This window comes from Danio rerio, chromosome 16, assembly GCF_049306965.1.
Source record: "Danio rerio strain Tuebingen ecotype United States chromosome 16, GRCz12tu, whole genome shotgun sequence".
Classification (NCBI taxonomy): Eukaryota; Metazoa; Chordata; class Actinopteri; order Cypriniformes; family Danionidae; genus Danio; species Danio rerio.
In genome coordinates, this window is record NC_133191.1 from 38812102 (window position 1) to 38838500 (window position 26399).

The 26399-nt window shown below is 37.4% G+C and overlaps 1 protein-coding gene and 2 long non-coding RNA genes across 4 annotated transcripts; 2 read left to right on the plus strand and 1 right to left on the minus strand.

Moving 5' to 3' along the window:
• Positions 1-1877: 1877 nt before the first annotated feature.
• On the minus strand, positions 1878-19602 carry LOC141378238 (polycomb protein SCMH1-like). The gene is made up of 10 exons (XM_073926275.1): positions 19177-19602; positions 18538-18782; positions 15314-15484; positions 15096-15222; positions 14803-15003; positions 9620-9787; positions 9407-9538; positions 8712-8852; positions 5986-6128; positions 1878-3007 (listed from the first exon to the last, which is right to left on the minus strand). Exons 1-10 carry the CDS (start codon positions 19190-19192, stop codon positions 2879-2881), a joined length of 1473 nt encoding a protein of 490 aa, XP_073782376.1. The 5' UTR covers positions 19193-19602; the 3' UTR covers positions 1878-2878.
• On the plus strand, positions 11622-14447 carry LOC137487936 (uncharacterized). Of its 2 annotated transcripts, none has more exons than XR_011006762.2 (5): positions 11622-11657; positions 12375-12491; positions 12584-12625; positions 12970-13098; positions 13440-14447. It is a non-coding gene; the product is annotated as an uncharacterized lncRNA (long non-coding RNA). The 2 variants fall into 2 exon arrangements; XR_011006761.2 differs by having other exon boundaries at positions 12970-13056; positions 13440-13572.
• Positions 18443-24902, plus strand: LOC141378239 (uncharacterized). The gene is made up of 3 exons (XR_012392250.1): positions 18443-20724; positions 21830-22165; positions 22249-24902. It is a non-coding gene; the product is annotated as an uncharacterized lncRNA (long non-coding RNA).
• Positions 24903-26399: the final 1497 nt, after the last annotated feature.

Below are 26399 nucleotides of genomic sequence, written 5' to 3' on the forward strand. Positions count from 1 at the left end.
AAAATGACTTAACTACATTTCAAATGAAACAGTGTGTTTCATATTACATCTTGTCAAGACATCTTAAAATGTATCTATGACTTTTTATCAATGTTGTAGTCTACATTCAGGTCTATATTATTTTTTAGTCAGAAAAACAACATAAATAAAAGGCTGTGCTGCCCTCATGTGGTTGACAAAGAAATCAGCTTGTCCACGACCAGTGGTAAAAGAAACAAATAAAACAGCAGAATGTATTTGTATCTAAATAAGTTAAATGTACTTTAAACCACACACAAAAATAATTAAATCACAATTAAAAACAAATCTTTCAATAAAGCCACTTCTCCTTTTTTTACTTTTCATCAGCTTAACAATGATGAAAGGGCGCCCATGATCTTTTGTAAGTTGTTTGGACAAATCTGTGTGTAGGTATACTGTGTCCACGGACATATTGGAGTGATATAAACACAATAAGTCTCTTTTTAAACATTTCCTGACATTAAAATAGGACCTAAATCCCAGAGATCTTAAGGCCCACCACAACGTGGAGTTCGTTTTCTTCTCGCCCACCGATTTGATTGCTAGACGCCATGTTCCCTGCTGAAAAATCCAGCTTAAACCAGCCTAGGCTGGTTGGCTGATTTTAGCTGGTCAACCAGGCTGGTTTTAGAGGGGGTTTGGACACTTCCAGGCTGGTATCCAGCCATTTCCAGCCTGGTCTTAGCTTGTTAGGCTGGGAGATGACCAGCTAAAACCAGCTTGACCAGCCTAGCCAAGCTGGGAGCCCAGCCAAAACCAGCTATGTCCAGCTTAAACCAGGCTGGTCAAGCTGGTTTTAGCTGGATTTAGCTGGTCATTTTCCAGCCTGACCAGCTAAGACCAGGCTGGAAACCAGCCTGGAAGTGGCCAAAACCCCTCTAAAACCAGCCTGGTTGACCAGCTAAAACCAGTCAACCAGCCTAGGCTGGTTTAAGCTGGATTTTTCCTACTACTATGTACTACTATGTATACGCATGTCCGAAGAACATTTTTTATTAGCAAATAAACTGTGATTAAAATATCTATTTCAACTCTCTGTTATTTATATATGTTTTAAAGGTTTAAAACGTTTTTAAAACAAAGCATGTTTGTAATATAGTAAAATGCGATATCTTAACCCAGGGGTGTCCGAACTCAGTCCTGGAGGGCCGGTGTCCTGCAGATTTTAGCTCCAACTTGCCTCAACACACCTGCAAGGATGTTTCTAGAGAGCCTAGTAAGAGCTTGATTAGCTAGCCCAGGTGTGTCTTATTGGGGTTGGAACTAAAATTTGCAGGACACCGGCCCTCCAGGACCGAGTTTGTACACCCCTGTCTTAACTGCTATAAACACGACCGCATGGTGTCAGTAAACGCTAATATGCCTGTGTGTGTGACTCATCATTTCAGGACGGCTTGAATGATCTACTAACACATGAAATAAACTTACTTGGTATGTTTGACTACTGAGCTGTATTTCAGCTTCATCCAAGACCGTCTCTGTCCCTGTTCTGTTTATCTGACCTAATGCATGATGAGAGCAGACATGCACATGGGTGAAGCAAGGGAGAAGCAGCTAATCTGCATTTAAAGCCACAGCCTACAAAAACAGATACAATACATTCAGACACAAAAAAATATTGCAGATTCTGAAGGCTACAATAAATAATCTGATGTGTTTTTTTGAGCTAAAACTTTACAAACACATTCTGGAGACACCGATGGCTTATCTTACATCTTGTAAAGGTGCTGTTTAACAGAAATGTAATGTATGAACTAGCTACTTTTTTACAGAATGTCATGTTTTCGTCTTAAATGAAAGTGTTGTATAATAAACATGAATCTGTGATCTGACAAAAGACAAAATAAAAACAGAAGAAAAGCTCCAATCTTTTTATTTTGAAGCTTTTGGAGTATAACGCTGTTGTTGTATGCACTCTAACCATGTTGTATAAAAAGTACAAACAACAAAGACAATGTAAACATCAACACAATATGAAATACAGGCAGTGGGGCTGCAGTCACACTAGACTTCCTGTCACATGCATCTGAACGCAAGTGCATACTAAAAGGTCTGCTGCTTTGTTTTGACCTGCTAATTGGTATGAGAAAAACACATCTGGCTAACAGAAGATCTAAATGCCACTGACTGACCTTGACACAACGAAAATAAACTTAAATACTGAACCGTCTGCAGTGCTGCTACAAAGGGGAGTGGATTTCGAACATAGACGAAACATTTCGAACCATGTTATTTGCCAATTTACAGTTGATTCAAACAGATGGCATGGATCCTGCTGCACATATTTGATAACTGACCAATATATTCGGATGCTCAAAGTCTAGTGTGGCCGCATCGTAACTTCTAAATGCGTAAAGTGTATAAAGTGGATGAGTTGTGGTCTTTTAGGTGTCCGTCCGGAGCGATCTCCAGCATGATGGAAGAGTTCTAGTGTTTATTTGGAGTTGATCAGTCTCGTATAAAAGCCGTAGAAAACACCATCATTGATGTACGATGAAAAAATATACAATTAAATGTACGTCTCAAAAACCGAGGCCCAAAAACGGCCTGTATACTGTCCACTTCACTGTTTCAGTCAAGTTTGAACAGGTAAAATGTTCTAGAACAATGCAACCGTAAGTGTAACGTGAGAATAACCGTAAGAACATCAGTTATAAAAAACGATTATAACAGTGCTATAATTAATAACCGAATTCACTAAAAACAGGAAAAAGTGTTGAATGAAATGGAGGGACAAGAGGCAGGAGAAAAGCTTTACAATCCTCTGCTACAGTACTGGGGGACTTAAAAATCCCAGCATGCCGTGTGTTTTGAAATGTGCTTAGAAGGGGTATTGTTTGAGGTTGAGAGAGTGCCATCATGGTAAATGCCCCTCCTTCAGTCTGTCAATGTGGAAGGAGAGTTTAAGGGCAGGACCCAACTTTAGCCCCATGTATTTCATCATGACATCACTGCGGAGGAGCAGAAGTGCTTTGCCATCGATTTCCTGTAACACAAGAGTATCACTCAGACTTGAGAATGTTAAGCATTTCATTCATTCATTCATTCATTCATATTCTTTTCGGCTTAGTCCCTTTATTAATCTGGGGACACCACAGTGGAATAAACCGCCAACTTATCCAGCATATGTTTTATGCAGCGCATGACCCTCCAGCTGCAACCCATCACTGGGAAACACCCATACACTCTCATATACACACACATACACTACGGACAATTTAGCTTCTTATGTTCACCTGTAGCGCATGTCTTTGGACTTGTGGGGGAACCCGCATCGCCTTAAGCATTTCATTTTTTAAAAAATATTACATTCTCTAAAAAAAAGGAAAATATCTTTGTCTCACAGTGGATATTTGTCAGCAGAAATTTGTCGTCATAAATCAATAATTTAATTGAAGATGAGCATGCTAACTCAAACAACTCAACGACTTCTTTCCATTTGATCAATGAAACCTTTTTTGACCATAGTTTTTGCTGGTAAAATAGCAAAAAAGGGGGTAAACTAGGCTTAAAGATGTAGTTTACTCAAAAATTAAAATTCTGTTTTTATTTACTCACCCTTCACTAGTGTCAAACCTTTAAAAGTTTCTTTTTTCTAAATAAAGAATATATTTTGATGAAAGCTAAAAACATGTAACTACTGACTTCTATAGCATTAGTTCAGGGCTAGACAATAAGGACTGCTCGATGGCCTGGAGGCCAGCGTGCGAGACACACGGGCCAGTGTACATTATGTTACTAGCCCGATCGGGCCAGTGCTGCCTTTTTGCCTGCCAGATCGAGCCAGAGGTGCGTGCTGCGACTGTCTGTCAATTGTGTGCAAATACAATCTTACGGTGATGTTTGTTTCGGAATCTGTCTCGTTTCCCTCGTTACCGTTAACTGACTTGTTTCCCCCGTTTGTCTGGCATATATCCAGCAGATGCGCTCGCATCCGCGCCAAATCAATCAGTCCGAGATCGCCTGAATGAGACGGTCTATGTCCTATTGAGCGGATCGATTATAGTGAGAAAACAAAACAATGCAATGAACTAACGACCCAGGCTATATCACAGTGTATTATGATCGTGTAATAGCCATATATACGGGTATATGAAGAGAGAATAATGAGCAGGGCGAGATGTCATTCTTACCGGTAAATGCGAAAGTGAAAGCATGCTGAAATATTAACGTTTATCCAGCCTGATCTCGGTTTATCCGTTAGGAAAACTGACCGAAGTTAATATCTGATCATTTTTCTATATTTTAATTATATAATATGTTGTGTTAGGCCAGTTGTTTTGTTCATTTCTGCATTGACAGCTTGAAAGTAAATCAACATTGATCTGCTTCACGATCTGATGCAGTCTCGGTTCATCTGCTATGTCTGTCTATAATATAAGCCTAAAATACAGATTTATAGTCAACGTTTCTTTAATAAATTGATTAATTCAATAGATCGATATCTACAAAACATGACAATTGAAATAAGGCTCTGTATGAGAAAGTCTGACCTCTGATTTGTATTTGGTGACGATGTTTGTGGGTTGTTAAAATTAAAGTGCACATTTTCACTTATAAAATATTCTATACACAACTGGTCAAAAGTTTGGGGTCAGTATGATTGTTAAATATGTTAAAATAAGCTTCTTCTGCTCACCAAGGCTGCAATTATTTCATCATAAATACAAATTATGAAATGTTGCACTATAAAATAACTGTTCAAAAGTAGTTTATCATATAATGTATTCATTTATTCCAGTGATTTTAAAGATGAAATTTCAGCTTCATTACTCCCGTCACATTATCCTTCAGAAATCACTAATATTAATTATTATTATATTTATTAATGGTAATAGTAATAAAAGCAATAATGTCTGGAGTTATGATTTTATTTGAAACTACATACAATAACAAAGCAGTTATTTAAAATTTTTATAAATATTTAACAATTAAAATTTTTTACATTTATAAATATAGCCTTGATGAACTGAATAATTTTTCGTAAAAAACATTTTTAAAATTACTGTAAATATATATACAGAGTTATTCGCCCCCTTTTGTTGTTTTTTTTCTTTTTAAAATATTTCCTAAATGATGTTTAACAGAGCAAAGAAATGTTGATAGTTTGTCTGATAATATTTTTTCCTCTGAACAAAATCTTATTTGTTTTATTTTTGGCTAGAATAAAAGCAGTTTTTTTTTTATGAACCATTTTAAGGTCAAGCTTAAGCTAATTGTTTTTCAGACTGTCTACAGAACAAACCATCATTATACAATAACTTGCCTAATTACCCTAACCTGCCTAGTTAACCTAAATGTCACTTTAAGCTGTATAGAAGTGTCTTAAATAATATCTAGTCAAATATTATTTACTGTCATCATGGCAAAGATAAAATAAATCAGTTATTAGAAATGAGTTATTAAAACTATTATGTTTAGAAATGTGCTGAGAAAATCTGCTCTCTGTTAAATAGAAATTGGGGAAAAATAAACAGGGGTGCTAATAATTTAGGGGGACTAATAATTCTGAAATCAACTGTGTGTGTGTCTATATACACACACAAGCACAGTCAAATAGCTATTAACTTCTTTTTTTTAGGTGGGGCCAGTGAAAATTTTGGCAGGGCAAGTAAAAATCAGAACCTTTGGCCCGATCGGGCCAGTAGAAAAAATCCTTAGCGTTGAACCCTGTAGTTCGTTCTAGAATGAAAGCAAATAGTTACAGGTTTTTAGCTTTCTTAAAAATATCTTATTTTGTGTTTGGAACCACTTGAGGGTGAGTAAATAGTGTGTGTATTTCCGTTTTTGGTTGAACTACTCCTTAAAGACTGTCAGTGGTGGCCAGTGGCTATTTGTACAATAACAAAAAAATTATATGGAACATTTTTTGAAGTAAAATAGTAACATCAGGCTATATAGCACTTCCAGTTTTCTGTTTGAAATGTAAGATGATAATAAAACTGTTTTGTATTCCTCACTTACGTGTTTGCGGAAGAGGTCTGCGTGTGGTCCGAGTTGAGGATCGATGTCTCTGATGAACTGCATAACATCCTCTACAGTCCATAGGTTGGGGTCTTGTCCACTGGGTCGTGGGCTTTCCCTGAAGCTCAGAAAGCGCTCTGAACCTAGAAAGCAGTCAAAAGGCATCAGTTAAAATTTTGTCAGTTTTTAATCCATAAGGTGTTTACATAATTGCATTAAAGAATAAGGTTCAAATATCCCTAACCCCCAGGTTTTGAAGCAACACACATTTAACAATTTTACATCCATTCAGCCAATCTCTGGGTCTGGTGGGAGCACTTTTACCTTAGCTTAGCTTAGCATAATTCATTGAATAGGATTAGACCATTAGCATCTCAATAGCATAGCAATTCGATCCTTTTCCTATTTCCGATTTTTTTCCTATTTAGTTACATTGGGAATGAGAGAAAAGCTCCTAGATATATTGACCTAAAAACAGCAACTTTACATTGTCTGTAGACCTTAGTACAGTGTAACGACAGAAGAGTCCAACTTTAAACTGGAAAGTTATTGAATTTATTTTATTTCTTTATATTATTGAGCGAGATGCTTACGGTCAATTCAATTTGAACAATTTAACTGAATCAATTTCCAACTGCTTCTGAAAAAGGTTGAAAGTGTCCAAGCTCAAAACTTTTTCAAACTCAGTTTATACCTGTATTAAGACCCTCGATTTATGATCAGAATAATGAAAATGAATGCCAGTTATAAACATGGACAAACGCTAAACACGACATAAATGTCATAAGTCTTGTGATTAGTAACATGAAAATAATGCCTGACTAAACCCTGGTTTATACTTCTGCGGCAAGTGATAGGCGTGACCCATGGCGCATGCAATGTGCGAAGCTGTGCATTCATACTTCTGCAGGCTGTTTCCGTTGCTCTGCTATAACTCTTCCGAAACGCTAGTTGGCAGTATGTGTTCATGTTCCTCTGTGTCGAGTTTCTTTGCTGGTATTATGTTTTTTCTGAACGCTTCTTTAATGTACAAGTGGTTTAAACTCGCTCATTTTGAGGCAGGAACTGGCGGACGTGCAACAACTTTAACCATAAGGTAAACACAAAACAAAACATTTCATCTGGAGCTCCTTCACAGGACTTACACTCGTAAACCCTAGCTTCAACGGACCCGCGCAGCTCTCGGCCTTGCCCACATTCGCCAGCGCTACCAAGCCGACCAATCACAGAGCTTGTGCTACGCGTCGTTGTGACGTGTAGTTAAATTTTTTGAGAGGTGGGCGTAATCGACTCAAACGGCCATGGTGAGGGCTATGTGTCTACACCAGGGGTCAGCAACCTGCGGCTCTAGAGCCGCATGTGGCTCTTTAGCGCTGTCCTTGTGGCTCCCTGGAGCTTTTCAAAAATGTTCAAAAAGATGGGGAAGGTTAGTATATATTTTTGTTTTAATATGATTTCTATAGGAGGACAAACATTTTTAACGTTTTCAAATGCTGTAAAAGTGTGTAGAATTAATATTTAATTTTAACATTTCTACGAAGATTTGCATCATAGCCTGCGATACAGGTTTCTATCAGCAGGGCGGGATGCCAGGCAGGTGGCTGTTGTAAACAAACCGGGAGAAAATAAAGCATGGAAAACCATTCACAGATGGTGACTACATGAAGGAGTCATTCATCAACATATTAAAACACCTATTTGCAGACTTCAAAAACAAAACCAAGATAATACAAAAAATTAAAGATATACCTCTCTCCGCTAAGACAGTGAAGGAAAGGGCTATTAAAATGGCAGGTAACATCACCGATCAGCAAACCAAGGACATTAATTCACTGTTAGCATACTCAATTGCCTGTGATGTGACCGATATTCAACGAGCTTTTATGCAGGTATGTGAACTCTGATGGGCCGCAAGAAGAAATTATCAAATTTATACCACTGAAAGACCAGAGGCTGTGCTGAAGTGTTTAAATGACAACGAAATAAACACCAACCACCTGATTTCAGTGGCTATTTAATCATGAAGGCTCATTATCTATTTGTAGCCAACTTAGTCATTTTTATAGTAGGCTAATATAGCTACTATAGATACATACAGCATGTGTTTCCTTCATTATAAGGCTTATATAAGGCTTTACATTTTTTGCGGCTCCAGACATATTTGTTTTTTGTTTTTTTTTTGGTCCAATATGGCTCTTTCAACATTTTGGGTTGCCGACCCCTGGTCTACACAGAGGCTGCACCACATCATACGCGTGCGCTTGGCACAGAATTATTAATCAGCCTTAATCCAAAATCTTTACAGATTTAAACAGAATTATTAGATCACAATCAGAAACAGAAAGTGAGATTTCAAGGAGACTTGTCTGATTTAACAGCAGACACAGAGTAAACAAACACCCAAAAAAACAGTAAAAGCGTGAGAGCTCTACTCGACAACATCAGGTTAAAATTAGACCTTAAATCCATGATTTTCACTGTAAGACACAGGTGTCAAATCCAGTTCCTTGAGGGCCGTAGCTCTGCACAGTTTAGTTTCAACCCTGCCTTAACAAACTTATCAATAGGTTTTAAACAAGCCTGAAGGACTCAATTAGTTTGATGGTGTGTTTAATTAGGATTAAAGCTAAACTTTGCAGAGCTGTGGCCCTCCTTTGACACCTGTGCTGTAAGAATTGGGGTGTTTCAGAGTGCAAATAAATTTTAACAGTGACTCGTTTGTTTACCTGTTGAGCCAAGACGATGCAGTTTTCCCGGTGAGTTGCTATTCTGAGACAGGGAACGCTTTGTTAAGCTGTGTCCAGGAGATAAGTGCGTTTTCTCCAAAACGTCAGAGCTGCCAACCCCATTTTCCATGAGAAACGGTTCTGATCAAGTGTAAATATACAAAAACACCACATATTAATCTTATAAAGGAGTTAAATGATTAAATCAGTGTTTCTGCAGGTATGACCAAGTCAGATTTAAGACTTTTAAGACCTCTTTAAAACCATTATAAATGAAATTTCAGACTTCTAAAGGACTAAATGCTAAGGAATTTTTTCAATGTCCTGGCTGGTCTAATGGAAAATATTTTTCTAAATAGTTCTTAGCGACATATTTTAAATAATACATCAAAACAAGCAAACACTAGTTCATACTCTCTTTTTTTAAACATAACTTTACTTAAAAAAACTATAATAAACTAAATGCATGCACAAGAGTCTGTCCAGGAGGTTTGTTAAAAGTTTTATTGAGATGTGTTGTTAGTGATTGGTTGTTTGCCGGCACGATTGTGTAGTTTTACATGGACATAGAAGAAATTGAAGACCTACAACACAATATTTCATTCAACTTTTTAAGACTTTACAAGGCCTAAAATTTTGTTTTAGGCCCACGGATATCCTGTAAATACTGCAATAGCAGTAAAACAGTGAAATACCTTCAGAGGAGAGACGGTGGTTTTTAGATATTTTGTGTGGTACAGGTTTGCTGCTGTAGGTGTCATGCTGGAGGAATCTCTTAGTGCCCCGACCAGGTCCAGAACTCAGACTTTCTGCAAAGTTTCTTCTCTCTACAACACACATGAAGCACTCTTTTTAAAGATCAAAAGACAGTAATGGGTGAGAGCAGATGTGTTCGCATGAGCGCTGACCTGTGTACATCCGGCTGTCATAGTGAACAACTCCCAGAGGGACGGGCTGATTGCCGAACAATGTGTCGCAGTGCAGGTTGTGACAGAGTTTCTCCAGGAAGCGCAGCACATACGTCACACTGTTCACTGCCGGCAGTGTTAGAGTGTGCTGCTGCTGCTCAAAGTAGGCTATTAAAAGTCAAAAGAGCAAAGTTTAGTGGTTACTAGGGGGGATGTATTGGACCTAACCAGAATGAAGGTTAGGTGCCTCTAAATGCCTGAGCTGGTATTTAGTACTGTAATTGTAGGGTTAGATGCCTTAGGTTTATTTGTGTTTTCAGGGTATATGCAGGAATCCTAAAGGTAATTTCAGTACCTTTTTAAGACTTTTTAGAGACCTTCTCAAAATACTTTAAGAGCTCATCGCCACTTCAAGCTCTAATCAGTATCAAACCTTTTACTTAATAAACAATTGTTAATAAACAGCTGTAGTTAAATTATTAATGGAGCACAATCATGCGACAAAACTCCCGATAAGCTCGGAAGAAACAAAGCTTGAAAGAATAAATTACGTAGTTGTTTTCAGCGGCAGTCTTCAGCCACTGTTTAAAGTTGTGTTTCTCCAAACAGGAGTACGCAAACTTTCATTCTCCCATTTTGCCATCTGTTTCGATCTATGGAGATCGTCACAACACAACGGAGGAGCTTAGCCGGACGTGCCCTGGCCTGAACCAATCGCATGGATTGAGCACGCCGTTGTTAATATTAGGAGGAAAATAAATATATTTATGCTTTTTTGGAGTCAAACACTTTGGACAACTCTTGAACAAAATTGAAGACCTTGTAAAAATGCTATTAAGACTTTTTCATCTTTTAAGGGCCTTAATTTTCTCATAATTGATTTATCAATTTTTACTATATTTTAAGACCCCGCGGACACCTTGGCTTTGTAATTACTTTTATTTTTACATTCAGGTGTACTTAAACTTTTGATATATTGTTAGATTTAAATATATATAAAAAAGTTAATTAATGCCATTAATGTAATTTAATGTCAGTTGCTCTTTTAAAAGTACTGATTAAGGGATTGGCACACACACACACACACACACACACACACACACACACACACACACATTATAAATAATTATAATAATCCCAACCCCAGAAATATCTGTTTGTTTATGATCGCTAAATGAATTAAAACCATTTTTTAAATTGGGATTCATTAAAATAAAACTAAAATCACAATGTGTTGTGTGATTATAAAAAATGATTTCAACTGATTTGACAGCAGGCCCTTAAAATACTGCATATTTGTAATATAAATTGCATTAATAAATTACATACACTGTTAGACATTTCTGTAAATTACACAGTTAATTACTGTATTTCACCCAGTGTAATACTGCAAATTCCTTTTACGGTAAATAACTGTATTTACCGTTGCATTATGGGAATTTAGTGTGACGTCGAACAACATATACAGCGATGTACTGTATTTGTAAAAATTCGTGTATTATACTGTATTTTCCACAACTGCTTCAACGCCACCTTGCGGCGATTCGACTACTCTGCACCACATTTTGCCTGAGGACCCTGGAGCAATTCTGGAGGACAATTTATTAGTGTGCCTGAAGAACATACTGGATTTAACAAACTTTACTCTGGTAAGCTGAGGCAGTGTTTCATTTTACAGAATGTTTTGTGGACGAGAATAGAACAAAGTAAAGTATAAAGTTGGCTATTATTATTTTCTCTGGCTTGGCGTTATTTCGCCCATTTGAGAAATATATCATCTATTAAGATGTTACCTTTATTTAATTTATTACATTAACACTACTATTACTTTAAATAAGACTGTTTATGACTATTAGCCATTGTTCTCGTCATATCTTTTTATTTATTTACATAGGAACCGGTGTTGCAGCGGGTTTTGGTTTAGGAGGGAACCAGAGGTATGCAGACAGTTTTGGAGGACACTTAGCACGAGACAACGGTCCGGCAGAGAGTGTTTTCCCCCGGAAGAATATGAATGAAAGACCATCAAATAATCCAGGTAAAAGCGCGTCTGTCTGTGCTGACAACACTCGACATTGATTTGAGCACCTCTATTAGCATATGTTTGCTCGGCAACATTAGCTGAAGCGATCTTAAAATGGTAATGTTAACTGTTAGCTAAACTGAGCTAAGTTTATACTGAATTGGACTCAAACTCATTTTAACGTGCAACGTTTAACTTATATTGATTTATACTTTATATATATTAGATGTTGTGAACTTATTTTTCTCTGGTTTAGAGTAACTTATATCGTTAGCTTGAGAAAATAACATCGCGACGTAACCTATAAGAACGTTAACGTAAATCTACAATATGCATAGAGGTAAAGTTGGTTTTATATTCGCACATTCGTTCATTTAGAAGACTCTAACGTTATACTGTTTACCATGTTACTTTGAATATTCGATCAGAATTAGCATGCCAGTATGACTTGAAATCAACATTAACACTGTTTATTTGACCGTGAGCATGTTGTACTTTGATAGTCGTTAGCTGCTAAAATGATTTCACTATTTAGAGTTTGCAAATAATACTTTTATGAAATTAAATTATTAAGGGGGAAGTCTGAATCTGCTAATATAAAACCAACTTTACCTCTATGCATTATGCTAATAACCACCTTTTTGCTATTTATTGTTTGCTAATTATTTTTTTATCACAACTCTTGACATTTGGTTTAACATAATTGTTACCATTATATTTTTTTCTGTTTAGATATGGCACGAACACAGCACCAGGTTTTGTCTGAAGAAACAAACAGCATTTCGGAGGAACATCTTGATCAGCACAGCCTTATGCTTAAAAAATAAGCAAGACCAGTAAGCAACCAAGGTAAACAAATAAAAAAAAAGTTGTGTGGAGGTTGTGGGTTGTAGCATGGTATTCTTATCTGTATTTTTGGCTTTTTTATGGTCTCAATATAGAATACTGGGAGCCTGCCTGTGCAAACTGGACCTCATACAACAGTAAGTACTGTACATCTATTTGTTTCTCAATATAGTAACGTTACTTTTAATACAAAATGTGTCACATGTTTAGTTGCTAGCTAAATAAAAAATCTTTTTCCCTTTTTTATTAAACCATTTAGTAGGGTTTTTTTTCATCTTTGTTTATAATATTTTTGAGCAGATTGAGGTCTGTCATGGGTCAGACATTTCAAAATACAATAATTAGTATTGGGATACATGCATTTGTCTATGTATTAAATGTCTTTTCCCCATTTCATGTTGCCTAAATATTTTGTAATATTAAATAATAAATATTATTATATTAAATAAAATAATAAAATTTTTTTTATAAATAATTCCAGAGGATGAAACAAAATGCACAGCAACAACCAGAGTGAGCCAGAAGAAGGCAGGAGAAGTAGTGAAGAGAATGACAACCATGAACAACAGTGTTATCCTTCTTTCACCAGCTAACTGAGAACTTGGATTAGGTGAGACACTCTCAATAGTTGTATCAGTATTCAGTCTGTTTTAGTTTATTAGGAATACATAAAACAAATAGTCTAATCTGTCCTGCTGTGAATCAACCCATCACAAATGCTACAATGTTTTTGTAAAACCTTGTTAGGGGAAAAAATAAACAGGACATTCTGGTTAGTTCTCTTTTAAACATGGTAGTGAGCAGGTTATGAGCAGGAGCCAGTTGCTCAGTACCAGCTGAAAACTACCCCAACCTAGCTGCCATGCTTCAAAATAATTAACCAGTATATGATTTTTTTTTTTTTAAACAAGCTTCTTCTATGCTTATGTTAGTCTGTTTGTCCTTATCCAGAGTTCTTCATAATCCTGGACTGGGCCAAATCCTGACCAGATGCTGTGGTGGTCATGGAGGAGTGAATCCTAAAAGACACACGTGATCAATGAGTTTCCGCATTGATCCAATGGGCCAGCCTGACCACCCACTGGTGAACTTTCAAGCCTCCGGTGCCTAGACTGCGGCCTTGCACAAGTTTGGCTAGAGGAGAACTGGTCGTGCCCAACTGAGCCTGGTTTCACTCAAGGGCTTTTATTCTACACTTTCGTCAGTTGGTGAAGTTTGTTCCATGCCACTGTCGCCACTGGATCGCTTGGCTACGATTGGTGGATCGGTGGATTTGCTCTTCAGTGTTTGGACTTTCAGCAGTGACATTTACTGCTTTAATTCTGAAAACTGGACTGAAGCAGCTTCAATTTACAAGAACTTCTATGTTAAGCTGCTTTGACATCATTGATCTACATTGTAAAAGTGCAATAGAAATAAAGATGAACTGCATTTGAATATGTGAATTCAGACCTTGTTGAGCATTTGACTCAACATTTATTAGTAATAAATTAGTAATATTTTAAAGTTGTGTTGTTTCTGAGTCGGCTAATAGTTACAAATATTTATTTTTCCAACAATATGCAATTCAGAAGTTTAAATTTTTATTGTACATGTATGTTCTAGTGCTTTGTGTGATTTATTTATTTTTAATGTGTTGATTTTATTGCTTAATGTAATTGTCACACATTTTCCTTAAATGCTTTAAGCATTATTAATGTTTTAAAGAATGGAATATTTTGTAATTGTGTCTGGTTTAATGTCAGTAGTACTTAGTACAATTGGGGTTTTTTTTCTCAACAATATGCAGGTCAGTCACTTAAATTAGATTTGTACATGTATGTTAATGTGCTTTTTCATTTTCAATGTTTTTTTTCTTAAAATAAAATATTTTGAATGATTGAAATGTAATGTTTTTACACATTTTTAAGCTTGTTTTAAGCATCTCCAATGTTTTAAATAAAGAGTGTTTATTTTGTTAATATTTTGTAATTGTGTCTTTTTTAGGTCTATAGTATTAAAATAATATTATAAAATATTTAGGACAAAATTAAAAGGTTTACAGTAGCTAACTGTTAACTTAGGTTTTTACAGTAGTTAACCATTTTCAGACACTACAGTAACATGCTGTAAACGGATTTACAGTTGTATACTGTAAATCTAAAATACAGTAACTTACTGGCAACAGTGTTGCCAGTAAGTTACTGTAAAAACCCTTTGAAATGTCTAACAGTGTATTCTAAATTATTAAACTGCAGTAAAATTAATCTGGTGGCATTTATAAAATCATTTTAGCTTTATTTAATTACAGTAATAGTAGTTTGTGCAAGCTGACCTGATATGAGTTCACCTCCATGGCCTGGTTTTAGGCAGGAAAAAACTGTGTTCTGGTTATGTGCACAGTCCACACAAGCCTGAACACACTGCTGCAGCACTGAGGAGGCTCGGCCAGGCCCAAAGTGATCTGGGAGAGACTGGACACGCCGTGCATCCAGATGGGGACCCACATTGCCATGTTTATTCAGGTACACACACACTGAAACAGAAAAATTGTAAGTTATGCAAGTATGCAACAGTGGAATACTTCTTTGCAAGGGTAAACCTGAAAATATACACATGCAGTAGTACCTGTAGGGGCCTGTAGGGCGGCTTTGGGAATTGTGGCATTGTCCATCGGGACTGAGCTGGTGTCCGGCTCTGGAGTGCTACTGCTTGGGGAGGTGGGCATTGGGTTGGGTATCAATCGAGGCTTTCTCTGTGTGAGACAGTAAGGAGGAGTTTGCATAAATAGCACTGCCTTATGCTGGTCCGTTTGGTTTCTAAGATTAATCGTTGAAAATGTGAACCTTTACGCCAGGTTTGGGGCCTCGCTTTTTTGGGAGTTTAATGGGATCAGTTGGATTTTGTTGCACTTTCTGGGTCCAGCTGGCTGGTAGTTTTCCTCTGGGTTTGCTGATAGGTCTACCGGGACCTCCAATTGTTTCCTCAAGCCATGCTGTCTTTTTAGCCCAGCTCAACTAGAAGACAACATAAAAAACACATTCAAACACAAGTCGATACTCTGAAAACTAATGATACTATCAGGGTTCTACCACTCTGGTCTTGTAAATTCTTGTTTTGGTGGCAAAGCAAGAGCTCTGACACTAGCTCAGTCTCGTTCTGTTTCTGTCATTGTGTGTCTCTGTGTGTGCGCACGCCGTTGTGGGTGTACGCAGAGTGTGCGTGCTCCCGCTTGCTGTGGCCGCGCGGTCTTTGCGTGCCTCAGACGCGCGCGCTCTTGTGCTCGTGTTTGTGTTTTCGTCTGTCTGCAGCGTGGAGTTTCATTCCCAGCGTCTCAATCCAGTTGGTTTCGGTTTTGGTCGGCGCTGGGATGAAACATGCACGCTGCGTGTGTGAGCGCACGGTGAGTGTTGTCATTCATCGTGTGCTCGTGTCTTGCGTCTGTCAAAGCACGTGGCTATGTGTTTACATTGTGGTCACGTGCTTTTGTCGTGTGCTTCAGTGTTGTGTTTGTTGTCATAAACATTCGGTTAATGAGTTCTCTCATTGGCTGCATGTTCTTGTCCTGTTTTATGTGAGCGCATGGCTTGTGTTGTCTCTCTGTGTCATGCGCTCTCCCGTCTGTTGTCTTTTCCCACCCTCCTTGTTAACCCATTATTAGTTAATTGTGTTCACCTGTTTGTGTGTTAATTTTCTACAGTTTATAAACCCCTCACATTTGCTGTCCTGTGCCAGTTCGTCATCACATGTTGTTTTTTGAAGTCTTGTCCTGTCGTGTTTCCAGTCCTATTTGTATGTGTATGTATTTGTTTTGTTAATGTTTTCCCCCTTGGGGTAGTTTATTTTGTATTTTATTTTATTTTTATTATTTAATAAAATCCCATTTCCCTGCATTTGAGTCCTTGCTCCTTTTTCCCCATTTCCCATCCACAACCCTGACAGATACCAACTTAGGTATTTAACAGAAACTTTACTGTTTACTGTATATCAGCAGAATTTAAACAAGCACATTGGAGCTGATGGATGGGACTATAGCTAATAAATTTAATGTGGACTTGTGTCTGATTTTCAAAAGCACCAGAATGCTTTTATTTTGCATTTAAAAATATCAGGGGCAAAATAGAGGAATAAAAAATAACCCAAAAAGTGTGGATACATGCTTATTTAAATTTCCTCAAAGTTGAGAGCTGGGTTTTTTCAGACAGCAAGTTGTGTGAGATTTGAGTGCCAGCAGTCAAATATATCTATGTTGAGCATGTTTAAACAGAAACAAATTAGAAAAGCAGCACAGTGCAATGGAAAAACATGCTTTGTGAGAATGGCCTCTTCTTTTGCATGACAGAAAGTATCAAATTCCTAGGAAATGGTACAACAAAACACCTATAATGCAACTGAAGTGCCCCTAAGCAAAGCACCTAAACCGTAATTGCTCCCTGGGTGCTGGAAGCAATTGCTGCCCACTGCTCTGGTTGTATGCTCACTTTATATGTGCTCTCACTCCTCAGTCGAAATGTGATTGTGCACTTAACTGGGTTTAAAGCAGAGGACTAATTTCGGGTATGGGTAAAACCACATATGACAAAGCTCAATTAATTCAGATTGATATCTTTTACATTTTAAAGGATTTAAATGAGAAATGTATGGAAATATATGGTTATCTTCCATGTGATTATCAACAATGATAATACCAGCATTGTTATTCTAACAATGGGCAAGCAGACAATTTTGAGATAGTGAGACTTAAGATAAGGAAACATAAAATATATTCATTCAAAGGCTTTTTTCATATTCATAATATCAAGTATCACCAAGAAAGAGTGTTTAACAGATACTATTGTGAGAGTTACATTTCAGACAATATTGTCTGTAATTTGTTTCATTAACAAACATAGTGCTGCTTTTAACTTTTTTTACTTACTGAATCTTTGATTTGAATTGAATGATCTAATGATCCAATGATCAATTCATACAGATAGAATATTGCTTTTTGTTTTTGACCAAGCATTCATAAGCTGTTGTCTACTGGTGGTTTTCGTGCCATTTATATTTATTCATGCCAGGCCTAAATCAGTCAAGGTACTAGCACCCCTGGCAGGGTTCCCACTCTTACCCAAATGTCAAATTCCCTGACTTCATCTAAAGTGAAGACTTTGCCTAAAAAGCTGAAAATCATTGTAATCCTTCTGCATAATATTAAAATTGTTAGAGCACGACAATACATTTTAATTCATTTAATAGCCATTAAGGTTGCAACAGTGGATAATTTACTTCAGATTTGAAAAGAAATGAAAAGAACGAAGAGCACCAAGTATTTGAAGTTGTCATTTTGTAGCCAAAGCTCTTCAAATTGACATGTTTGCCTTGAGTAACCAGTACAACCTAGTGACTACATTTAATTTAAGGAAAACATGTAAAACGTTTTAAACGGATTAAAAATATATATTTTAAAGAAAAATTTCATTTTGATAAATACAAACTAAAATTTAAAGCGACAACCTAAATTCCTATCAATGCCTAAAATACACCTTTTAAAATCCCATGATATTCCAGAAAATGCATGATCTATGGGAACCGGAAGTTAACGAGAATTATTTATTCAATTTCCCATTTATTTTATTTATTAACGTCTACCCCCACCCCAACCCTAAACCCAATCGTCACAGTACTGTAAAAATATAAATTATTGTTATACAGTGTCATAAAAAAATGCTGCTATATTGATGCGCATATCGCACTTCCGGTCAGCCACGTATCCGATCTAGACCAACCACATTCTCTTCTCACGTAAATCCACCAGAGGCTGTTGGCAACTGACTGACTGACCTACCAACCGATCCCCCCACCCGCCACCTTCCCAAAATTCAAATGACAGTGTTTTCAAAAGCAATCCAGAAAAAGAAAAGCCCTTGCAGCTGCCTAATTTTAACCACATTTTATTTACTTGTTTTTTTTTTTTTGCCTTTTGCTTTTGTTTTACCTGCTTTCTCGAGCTGTTCTTGTTGCAAAACATGAAGACCCCAGCAACTACTGAAATACTTGAATCTGTAATGTCTTTCAATATCGTTTTTACCTTGCTTCCTGGTTTGGGACCTCGTTTCTTGGGGATTTTAATAGATTCCACTTCTTTGTCAGGTAGGCTTGTCTGAGAACCAAGTGTTCCCTTCTGACCCCAGGGCCCAGACAGTTTGTTTTTCTTGCGGCCAGGCTTACGTTTCTTCTGTGATGGAGGTCGGCCTGGCGTAGGAGGCATGCCTGTCCCCTCTGTGCCACTGTCTGGCAGGGCACTAAGTGCACCTAGTGTCTTCGGTAACCCAACTGCAAAATATCAAAAACGATAAGAAAATACAAATCAAACAGGGTATTACAACACAACGTGCAGCTACAAACAGAAGCTGAAGATGAAAAGAAGCGCTGTGCAGAGCTGACCCATTTTTCTCTAAGGCATCCTAACAAAGAAACGTGTTGTGTTACACATTTTTAGAGCTTCTGAAGTGCAACAGAGACGAAAAGAAAAAACGCAAGAGGGAAAACACAACAAGAAAAGAGGAAGAGATCAGCACGTAAGAATTAAATTGAAATTGAGTACAAAAAGCAGGAGAGTGAAAAGTTCACCAACATTAACTGCATGAAACATTCATCAGAAATGAAGCCAGAGTAAACAAAAGACACCAGAAAGAATGTAATTGAGCAAGCACACTTTAAACACTACCTGTTAGTGATTCCATTGCACTCTGTACTCATCCAACGTAGAAAAATAGACTACAAAACCCTCACTGAGCGAGGGTCTGCTCTTGATCTTGCAATTTGTGGCAACTAACTCTCAGTCAGTTCACTTCCTTCCTGCCCTTTAGTTTCGATCTGCTCTCTAAAGCGTTAAAGTCTGCCTATAGTGACACTCTTTCTAGTACTGTTAACCCCGAAAGTCTTTTCTACACGAACATGGTGGTGGACTTTCTTTTGGTTCGATCCCAGCTTCCATTACACATGAAGACTTTTACAAATAAAAAAAACATAACAGCTTGCTTACCCTGACTAGATGTGAAGTTTAGTGTGTATTTAGAGGCCTGACAAGGTTTTTCTTCCACTGCCAAACTTGCCGGCCTTGCGTTGTCTCTTTAACCCTCTTCTCTCATCCCACTCAAACAGTCCCACCAGCTTTTTAATGCGAGGCCTGCTATTGGGCACAGGGTTTGCAGCTTCGCCAGCTGGGTGGATGCCAACCCCTTGTAAACCAAAACTCTCTCTGATTTTCTCTCCATCAACTGTCTTTATTGCTTAAAGGAACAGCTCACCCAAAAATGAACATTCAGCCATCATTTATTATTAACCTTTATGTCATCCAGTATCGACCCCATTGAAAATGCTTTTTTCAGTTTTTCCATTGAGAAAACCCAGTATAATCATTTACATCTGCTGTAGTTCATGTAACAGCTACAATTTCTCACTAAGTTAAACTTACCATGTTTTGCTAATTAAGTCATATATTCTTGTGAATTCCTCTGGTATCAAAAGATCTGCTAACAAGTGAAATGTGCATTATGCAAACTGAATTGAGTGAATCATCATTGTATGCCTTACTAAACCTCACTAAACCCAAAGAACACTACTTGTCATTCAATTGAACTACAAATTCCATCATACCCTGCAGTCACACACCAGTTACAGTTCAGCTTCCGGTTACACACAGCTGAAGGACATCATCTCTAATTACATGGGCCATAAATATATACACCATTCACACACACACATCCAATGCTCAGTCTTCTTTCCACTGTGAACTTTACAATGCATTTTTTTTATTTTTTTGCCAAGCCATGTTTTAACCCTTTGATTGTTTATACTATTTATTAATTGTTTGCTGCTCATCTTGACCCCTTTCACCTGTTTCATCGTTTACTTTTTGGTAGTGGTGGGCAAACCAAGGCTTCATGAAACACTGAAAGAGTCAAAGCAAATGTGTCGAAGCTTCGAAACGTTTTGAAGCCCATCTCTATTGTGACACCTAGTGGTCATTTTTATGTACTGTTCTGGAACAGCTTCAGCAAAGAAACAATTAAACAGATTGAGGTATTAAATCCCACATTGTAAAGTTAAGGCTTCAAGTGATTTAGTAGAGTGGTGAGAGTTTCAGACTATCATTCCGAGATAATGGGTTTGAATCCACAGTGATGCAGCTTTATTGTTATTTTTCAAATGCAGATTCGCCAGGTCTTGTAAAGCTTCTGAAAGTACTGATGCTTTGAATCGCTTTAGTCAGGTACTACGTATGTAACGGTATCAGAATTTCACGGTACGGTAATACCTCGGTATGAATGTCACGGTACGGTATTTATTGAATCATTTACAGGAAAAAACAAAACTTATGAAAATACTCCAAAAAAGTGCCAAAAGTGTCAATGACATACAAATTAGTCATCTATCTGTAAGCTTTGAAACAGGAACTTCAATTTTAATAACAAAAAAATATTAAACCATGTAAAAAAATTAAGTTTCAATTTAGTATTGTTGAAAACTCATCACATTCAACATTTAATCACTCACTCACTTAGATAGAGATGGGTTTAAAGGAAAATTATCATATAAATATAATCTGGTAAAAGCTGGTATCTCTGGGTATTTACAGTGTCCCCTGCAACAGAAAAAAACCCTCTCATTTGGGACTGAGGTTTCTGGGACAAGAGAGATATGACTTGGCCCAGGTTGACAGCAGTGGGTAACGTTGTGCATTGTCTTTCCCCCACTTGAGAGGAAAAACAATGAGTGAGATAGAGGTCTCATGTCTGCATCAATCTGAACAGTGTGCTGTGTTTCTGCAGTCCCCATGACTGATTATTAGTCGTATTCCCCAACTTGCAGGCACGTGCACACACAGGGCTCAACCTGTGCAGTGCACATGCCCTTTTTAGTCTTGGATAGAAAGTTCCCTTCCAAAATGATCAAAAGTGCCCCCGCGACGCGACATACCCTCCGTCCCCGCTTTACAGTACGCGCACGACAACACAGCTGATAAGAACGCGTGCGACAACACAGCTGATAAGAACTCGCGGGACAACACAGCTATTCAGTACGCGCGCGGCGACAACACCCACTTTAGGGTTTTCTAACTCTTTTTCATCCCCGCTTCTAGCAGCACACTCCATTTCCGCATTACTGGATCTGTAGCGACAACACACCGCAAGGGATTATGGCCAAGCCTGGGCTGATGGGAATTGTAGTTTCCGGTACCTCCCGTTCGCTTCATTTGCCTGAGCAAATTTTCTCAGAAGACCTATAGTTTTACCGAGTCATGCGACTACGGTAATATCGAAAAAAATTTATATTGCGGTATGACGGTATTTACAATACCGTTACATCCCTATCAGGTACCCTTGTGTTTCCAAACACTTCAGTCACGTGACCTGGGTGTTTCGAATCACCTTAGTCATGTGACCTGGGTGTTGTTTCGAAACACTTGCGCTTTGGGATCTCAACACTGTGTCGAAACGTCCGTTTCACGTCAGCTATCCCTACTCTTTGGATTATCTGTGTATTACTGTCTGTTCTGGCCTCTAACCTTGCCTGCCTGAATCTATTATAGCTGCATGTGGATTCTACCTCTGTTGTCAAACTCCAGTACATTACAACCTCATTTATTTACCACCACCAACATTAGTCTCAAACTCAAATATGCAACACTGTGAGTCCACTACTATGTAAACGTTTGGGGTCAGTAAGATAATTTCAAAAGGTCGTTTTTTTTTTTATCAGAAAATACAGTATAAATAGTGCTACTGTAAACTAGTATAACAATTAAAAATGACAATATAATTTTAAAAAATTTATAATGATTAGTGCTAGGCAAAACATAATCACGATTAATCCAATATAAGGCGGCACGGTGGCTCAGAGGTTAGCACTGCCGCCTCACAGCAAGAAGGTCCCTGTGTTGGCGTGGGTTTCCACTGGGGGCTCCGTTTTGCCCCACAGTCCAAAGACATATGCTATAGGTCAGTGTTTCTCAATCTTTTTTTTACCAAGTACCAACTCAGAAAAAATTTTTCTCCAAGTACCACCTTAAAGACCAGTATTAAAATAATAGGGGTGTCAAAATTGATTGTTTCTTCGGTGCACCGCGATACAGACATGGACAATTCGGTATCGGTTCAGTAATAATCCTAACCGGTTATTATGTACTGACGCCATTTATCTCACATGTGATATGTCGCCGTAGCTTACTATGGGGAGGGAGGCGAGCTCAAGTATTTGCAACGCTCCAACTACTTAAAAACGCAGAAACTGTGCACAATTTCACTGTGTGTGTTTTTTCTGGACAGTCTTTCACTGACACTTACAGCAGAAGCTCCTATTTCAGTGTGATTGAAAAAATGAAAGTTAACTCCATTTCTCTCTCTCTCTCTTTCTCCCACTCTGTGGCCCATTTGATCTGCTGGCGTGACTTTTCCTCTCCTCTCGGCTGTTACAGCGATACCTCTGGATAAAGGTCTGCATTCCCGCTGTACCGCAGGACCCGACTAAATATCTTGTGGCGCTGGAATAAATTTCAGAATAAAGTGCGGGAGCAGTCAGTAACAATACCTTAACCTAGTAACTGAACCGAACCGTGAGACCAGTGTAGGTTCACACATCTATAAAACACAGTAGCATAGTAAGCCTAATTAAGCAGCTACAGCACTGCACAGTTCAAAAACGAGGCAGATTAATTACTATTATTAAGAATATGTATTATTGTCAGCCACTTTAAACATTATAAATAGTTTGAACATTAACTGTACTTGCGGACAAAAACTTCACTGTTTAAATTAAAATGTGCTTTAAAAAGTTAATTAAAATGGTACTGTTCTTAAAAGAAAAAGAAAACGCATGTACTTGTAAAGAATTAATGTATAGTAGCCTATTCATCAAACCCTGGAAATGTTGCTTGGACCAGATAAACATAGGCTATATGTCACATACATACACAATTTCTTATATTTTCAAATGTAAGTTGCATGTACACATGAAATTTTTGTATGTCTTTGAAATATAAAAAGCTTGTGTTTTAAATATAAGATTTGGAATGACATATTTAAATTATAAATTAGATCTGCTGCTCATCATTTACAGAAGGCCCATTGTGTGTCAGAAAAGCGAGTGATTAAATGCATATACAGTGCTTGACCAATTCACACATGCTGTATTTCTGTGATTTGGCGTAAATGAGATTACATCTTAAGTGAACCGTGAAGTCCGCGTTAACCTTGCAGCGACCACCGCTCCGTCTGTGCACACAGAAACTAACTTTATAATATTCTACTTCTAAGCTTCAAGCATGGCAAAGTTGCTTTAGTTTATGTTGAGTCTTACGCCTTTTGAATCACATCTAAATTAATTAGCTAAAAACTGAGGAGCTTTACAAAACAAATAACTTTATATACTGAAAACACGCACTATTTTACACAACACACATTTTAACACATTTGTGAAAATTATTTTAAGTTATAATTAATATTTTTCATTATTAGTAATGATTATTAAAAGTTGGTTTTGACATAATTTAAGTGTGTGTGCTATTTATTATTCATATATAAATACACACAGGCATGCATATTCCAGAAAATGCTTGTCTTTATATATAAATATTTACATATTGAAATATCTATGTAACAAAATTGTTTTGTATAGCTTTGTTTCTATGTATGTGTGTATCACATATACATAAATAAATATATATAATGCACACACATTTATTATGTCAAAACAAACTTTTATTTTGGATGCAATTAATCACGATTCATCTTTGCCCAGCTCTTATAATCATAAACAAATGAACATCGCACACATATGTTCTATGTTTATTTTTTGTCAAGGCTTAATTTTCAGCTGTATTTACTCCAGATTTCAGTGTCACGTGATCCTCCAGAAATCATTCAAATATGCTGATTTTAAGCTTTAATTACTATCAGTGCTACTTCATATTATAGTAGAAGTAGCAATTTTTCCAGCCTTTTTTCCCTTACCTTTATTGATAAACAAAATGTTAAATACAGAATTGCTGTAGAATTCTTTTGATTATAAATGTCACGTTTAATTTAATCCTTGTTAAAATAAAACACTTTGTGCTGACACCAAACATTTAAACAGTAGTGTATCTAGCACTGACCTAGCTAATTCTGCTCTTCGATTTTTGCACCTCTTACATCCAGTCAACACTGTGTCTGAATGCTAATGTAAACAGAATTATTCCATGCTGAGTGGTCCGCACCTTTAGTGCCTGGTGGCTGCAGGTTGTCTCCAGTGAGCGTGCACCAGCCGACAGGGAAGATGTCTCTGGAATCGTAACGGCAGTAGTAATCAAAAGCACCCCGCCAGCCGTCGAAGGTGACCAGCACCTCCACGCCCCTCAGGGCACCCACTGTGGCAGGACAGATGAAGTGGGGATTCTTTCTGTCTACCGCCTCCAGCTTCATCCCTACCTCAAAAAAGTTCTGCTCCGGGGCAGGTGGCTCTTGCTGGAGGGCCAAAAAGATAAAGGGGAATACATCAGAGAAAGAGTAAAGAGATGAAAGGTAAATATATATACTTAGATTTTTTTTTACACATAAAACAAGCCAAAACTTTAAACTTGACTTTGAAACCGCTGTTTGTGTTTGTTGTTTGAAACTGATACCTTGTGAAAGATTCGAGCTGGGGCCATTTCTGCTCCGTTGAGTGTTTTTAATAAGAACATAGGCCATGATGATGCGTTCAGGCGAAACCCTAAAGAACGCAGAACAATTGGTCAATTATCCCATCAAGTTTACCATAGCACATTTTTCATGAAGGCAAGCTGCTGATTATTTTAGTTTAACTAAATCTTTATTTATTTATTTATTTTATTTATTTATTTATTTTTTTTGTTAAATCTCTTTTGAATCATTAAGAAGTATTGTACTATTTAGGACTGCACAATATATTGTTTATATATTACCACAACATATCAGCAGTATCCGCAATAGTCACATCGCAAGATATGCAATGTTGAGTTTGATCAGGAGCTGATGTGATTTGTGATTAGTCACTGTTAAGTTTACCCATAATAGAGTGAGTTTATCATCAGTGTTGCCAGATATACCTGACTTTTTCCAGACCAAAAGCTTTTCAAAACCCACCCAAACTCACAAAAACACCCAATATATTACATTAATATTTTTATTTTATTTGAATTAATTTAAATCTAAATAATCTAGTTACTTTGACTGTCATAGTGTTTAACTATACAGCAACACCAGCAGTCATAGAACCACAACATAACCAGATCACATCGAAACACTGCCCCCTCTCACCCACACACTGCACTTAATGCTGTGTAGATTACACTACCTATTGGAGTATGTTTTACTTTCGAAATGGGGTATAGATTTGTCCCATTTTAGCTGTTTTAAATTCTTTTGAACATAATTAGGAGCTGCTTGTCCATCAGACAATGCTTCATTGTTTATTCTTGCTGTCAATTGCGAAAAAAATATTGATAAAAGTGTTAGGGTAAATCGATGTTAGTTTAACTGCAGGTGTTGTGTGATGTGCGTGCACAGGAAGGGGAGTCAGATTTGTCCGGGAGTCAGATTCTGATACAACTTTCCTTCACCTTCTCTTGCGGGTGAGCCCACGCAGTTTGCGCTATGCACTGGTTACTAATAAATGGAGAAGCACACAGTATGTTTTGTTGAATAAGTAGCATATGACATTTACGTTTCAAAACCGCCCAAATTTTGCTAACCCAACAATGCCATTTTTTACTCACACAAACAAACTCAAAACCACCTAATCTGGCAACACTGTTTATCATTTGCATGTGTTTTAAGGCCCATGACTGTGCGTTTCAAGAGTTTAAAACATTTGGGCACAAAAAATATATTTGTTTAGTCCAAGAATCTACTTTTTAAAGTGAAAATGAGGACACAATGGCTCAGAGGT